A 4,656-nucleotide genomic window follows, 5' to 3' on the forward strand; every position below is an offset into this window, starting at 1 on the left:
TTCACTCGAATTTTGGACTCAAACATTTGGCTCGATGAATCGACAAATGTTGTGACCAATGTGCTGCTACACGGTGAAGTGAATGTTCGATTCAATGCACTCAGTCCAAACATTCGGCGAGTAAGTGGATCGAATGTTTATTGTTTTTATTTACCATCAAAAACGTTAGGAAACTGGATGACGATGCAAGTATTGAAATTGCTGCCGTAGCAATTGTACTGATATCGGGCTGTAAATTAAAAATGCTTGAAATCAACATTATTAAACTGCAATATTTTGAATTTTATGAATCAATTTCATAAAGGGTGTGTCACATCAAATTGCATCACGGTAAAAACGCTGTAGAAAATAAATTTTTAGGAATTATATCTTCAGCTTTCGCTTATAATCAGATAAGAGTGTATAGATCACGTTGGCCATGCTTCACTGTCAATTTTTCGTAAATTTGGAAAAATGTCGTCGAACGAAAAAGAGCGTCGTGAATTATTCCTGTGCACTCATTTCGAGAATCCGGAGTTGTCACATCGGGACATCGGAAAGATGCTGGGAATCGTCCAATCCACGGTCAGCAGAGTACTAAAACGATACTTCGAGAACCTAACCATCGACCGGAAGGTGAAGAACGGCAAAAATGGATGCTCCGTCAGTGAAAAAGATCACAAGCGCGTAGTTAAGCAGTTTAGACGTGATCCGAGAAGTTCGGTCCGGGATGTCGCCAATAAGCTGAATTTGTCAAGTTCATTCGTCCAGCGGACCAAGCAGCGGGAGGGCCTGCGTACATACAAGGTTCAGAAGGCTCCTAACCGCGACGAAAGGCAAAACATGGTGGGGAAGACGCGAGCCCGGAAGCTGTACACCGAAATGCTGACGAAGCCGCATTGCCTGGTAATGGACGACGAAACCTACGTCAAAGCGGACTTTCGTCAGCTGCCGGGCCTGTTGTTCCTCTCCGCAGAGGACAAATTCAGCGTTCCGGAGGAGATTCGCAAGCAGAAACTATCCCAGTTTGCCAAAAAGTACATGGTGTGGCAAGCGATCTGCTCTTGCGGAAAGCGGAGCGCCCATTCTTGATGACCGGCACGGTAAACGGGCAGGTTTACCTTAAGGAGTGCCTACAGAAACGCTTACTACCACTATTGAAGCAGCACGAGGGCCCGACCATCTTCTGGCCGGATCTAGCTTCGTGCCACTATTCAAAGGACGTGTTGGAGTGGTACGAAGCCAACGGGGTCACCTTCGTGCCAAAGGAAATAAACCCGCCCAACGCGCCGGAGCTTCGCCCAATAGAGAAATGTTGGGCGATTATGAAGCAGGCCCTCCGGAAGAACCCAAAAGTTGTCAAATCGGAGGCGGACTTCAAGAGAAAATGGATCTGTTCAAAAAAAACTACAACCTGACGTTGTACAGAACCTTATGGACGGGGTAAAGAGGAAGGTGCGAGCATACGGGCTTGGGCTCGAAGTATGGATAAAAAGAAAATGCCAAAAGTTATTTAATAGTTTTTATTTTACTGTCTAAAATTTTCAAAAGGATCGGTCTACTGGGAGAATTTCTACAGCGTTTTTTCCGTGATGCAATTTGATGTGACACACCCTTTAGTTCCTTCATCTAAAACTTGTAAACAAACCAATCTGTCAAAGATAAATTCGGACGGATCGTGAGGCGGTGTATCGAATGTCATCGTGTGCCGAATCAACGAATGACAAAAATCCTTTGACTCGTGCCACTCGCGTTGGAAGGTAATCCACAACGAACGGATTACCTTCCAACGCGAATATTCGACACTCGACATTGGAGGTTCGTAGCTCGTCAGTCGACTACACGATGCGTCGAATCATCGAGCGTCCAGCATTCGAGGGTGTTCGTAGCATCGTGTAGCGCTGGCTTAAATGAAGTCCGGTTGAGCTGATATTTTGCATAGGATAATTTTTCGTGGGAATCAACATTTTTAATCAAGCTCGCTTTGAAAATTCGAGGGTCCCTTTTTTGCCATACATTCATTGGCACTCTAACGATGAGTGTATGTGACCTGCTGAATGGACCCTCAGTATCTCAATCTTGCACCACTTCTCGGATTGAAATTCACCCCGACTAGATGTGGAAAAAATCACCTCTATCGGATCGGTTGTAGAATGCGTCCGACCTGATTGCAAGTGAACGAACGAATGGAAGAGACAAGTTTTCTCATACCTTGTCATTAGAGTGAACTTTATTGAATCTTATAATGCATTTCGTAATTGGATTTCATATATTTTATGTATAAGTGTTATCGATAGTTATAGATTCCGGAAAGCTACCTTCTAAAATGATTATTCTCATGATCAATCCAGCGTTCCTCAAGGTCACCGCATTTCGTACCATTTATCAATTAAACTTCATTGAAAATATCCGAACTTCCTTCTCCTCCTCCTTCCGCTGCTCCTAGGGAATCCTAGGAATTTCTAATGCCCAGCGCCTGCTCCAGCTCGGCTCGCTTCTGGTTGACCTTGGTGAAGAAGTACCTCGAAACAGCCTCCTGGGTCCACGGTTGGTAGTAAAACTCGGCCCGTCGTTCCTCCTCCGGATTGCCCACGATGTCGGTCATCGTCTTGAGATCACGCGTCTGCGAAACAATCCACTTGTGGATGAACGTCTGTGGGTCCTTGGCGAAACTCAGGAAGAACTCCCGGTTCGTCTTTAGCTGGTTGATGGTTTCCACGGTGTCGTGGATTTTGCTGTCCAGCGTTTGGATCTCCTGTTGCGAGGCGGTGCTCAGCAGGAAGTTATTCATCTGATTCTTCAGCGTGTCGTCCACTTCCACATCGATGTCGTAGCATGCGGTCTGTTTGCTTTCCATGCCACCCTCGACGCTGATAACGTGATTGATTACGATCGGATCCGGTGGGTGCAGCAGCGGATTCAGCCGCTGGGGAATCTCGGCGAATTTCATTCTCTGGCAGCCGAAGATCTGCTCCAGATATTTGTCGCACGTTATGTACTCCCGCTCGTGGGCATCCTGCAGTTTGTGTGTCTTAATATACTGCCACAGGGCGGAGATTATAACCGGTCGGGTTTGGGTGTGCACACCAAGTAAACGAGCCAAACGTGGATCCAGTTTGAACTGTAGCGGCTGGTAATCCAGCAACAACAAAATCGTGCAACGTACATTACGATCTCCGGGACGCTTAACTTGAAACCCGTCAGTCTCCTGTGTAGCATGCGTTCGGTGCCACTCGACCAGATGGTTATCCGGCCCATACAGCTCCTTGTCCAGCTCGATTACCAACGATTTGAAGAAGCTGGAAAATTTGCGCTTAATTTTGTTCGGATCCGATTTGTTATCCTCCAACAGACGGCCCTCAACTCGCAGTTCCCACGAAGCAACCGAACTTTCCGATCCCTGTTCGCCGCCACCATCGTTCTCCTTGCTCGGGTAAAACGTATTGGAAATGAAAATGCGCAACTTGCGCTTCTGCTTCATGGGGCGCTTGAGTGCCTCCTGAATGTCCAACCGTTTACGCATAATCGTTGCATCCAACTTACGCTCGAACGCCAACAGATCCATGTACGCCTGGGACTCGGGCACCAAATCACGCACCTTCTGGGGGAGAATCTTGTCCGCCAGCTTTTTCTTCTTCTTCGCCGGATATTCACTGAAAATATAGTTCCATATTGATAGCTATGTTCCACAAGCAATGACACCAATAACTTACGTTTTCTGCGGTGGCTGATTGATCGAGCTGCGCGTATCAGCGGCACGTTTGCTCCCACCGGAAGTACCGCTGGGCATCGGTGAACCACGCATGCTGCCTCCCTGGAAGCCGGGCTGCATCGGGCGCTGATGCATGGGTGGTTGACTCTGCGGCGGAGGCCCACCGGACATCTGCGGTGGCGGTGTAAATCCCCGGGGCTGAAAGATACCTTTCATAAGGACATTAGACTTCAAGGAGAGTTTTTCACTTACCGGAAAACTATTGCCCGGACCGTACGGTCTCATACCGGGCGGTGGTTGATTCGGCTGAACAGCAGGAGCAGACGGGTAGCGCTGCGGGCCTGGAGCCCCAGGTGCACCACTGGGGCCAGCCGGTGGGAAGCGCTGCGACATTGTGGCGTTTGGGTTTTCCGCCGCTGATAAACACTCAAACTTTCTGCTTAGCACAACGAGAGGGCAACAATGATACACAACAACACAAGCTTCACCATCAACGAAAGCAGTAATCAGTCGAAACAGGACGCGGCTACGTCGTCAAGCCTTTTTCACCGACGGAATAAACTTTTGACATGGCTCGTCATTTTGTTTTTCTCCCCATGACAGCGCGCACACAAACTCGTTGATGTTACACGCATAACATAATGGAACGTTTTCTTGGGTAAAATACACGCAACAAAAAACGCCACAAGGTGCTAGGGATTACATCCAAGTTTTTAACACTCCTATACACGCGCATTGGTCTGTCAGACCGAGAAATCAATAATTCATTCATTTCTCAGAAAATATCAACACTACGACTTTGCGATTCTCTCTAGCTTCGTTATTCGTCGTTCGTCATCGTTTAGCGTATCGCATGTGTTGGTACAAAGGGGACGTGTGCCACTTTTTTAACACTTTCGGTCTGACACACCGACGCGAGTATAGGAGTAACTTTTTTGGGCAAGTGCCTTTTTTCATATTCTAGA

At 47.5% G+C, this 4,656-nt stretch overlaps 1 protein-coding gene across 1 annotated transcript; it reads right to left on the reverse strand.

Annotated features, from left to right (window-relative positions):
• Nucleotides 1-1,864: 1,864 nt before the first annotated feature.
• On the reverse strand, nt 1,865-4,301 carry LOC129772295 (brahma-associated protein of 60 kDa). The gene is made up of 3 exons (XM_055776198.1): nt 3,944-4,301; nt 3,693-3,889; nt 1,865-3,632 (listed from the first exon to the last, which is right to left on the reverse strand). Exons 1-3 carry the CDS (start codon nt 4,082-4,084, stop codon nt 2,432-2,434), a joined length of 1,539 nt encoding a protein of 512 aa, XP_055632173.1. The 5' UTR covers nt 4,085-4,301; the 3' UTR covers nt 1,865-2,431.
• Nucleotides 4,302-4,656: the final 355 nt, after the last annotated feature.

This window comes from Toxorhynchites rutilus, chromosome 1 (assembly GCF_029784135.1).
Source record: "Toxorhynchites rutilus septentrionalis strain SRP chromosome 1, ASM2978413v1, whole genome shotgun sequence".
In the NCBI taxonomy this organism is placed as follows: domain Eukaryota; kingdom Metazoa; phylum Arthropoda; class Insecta; order Diptera; family Culicidae; genus Toxorhynchites; species Toxorhynchites rutilus.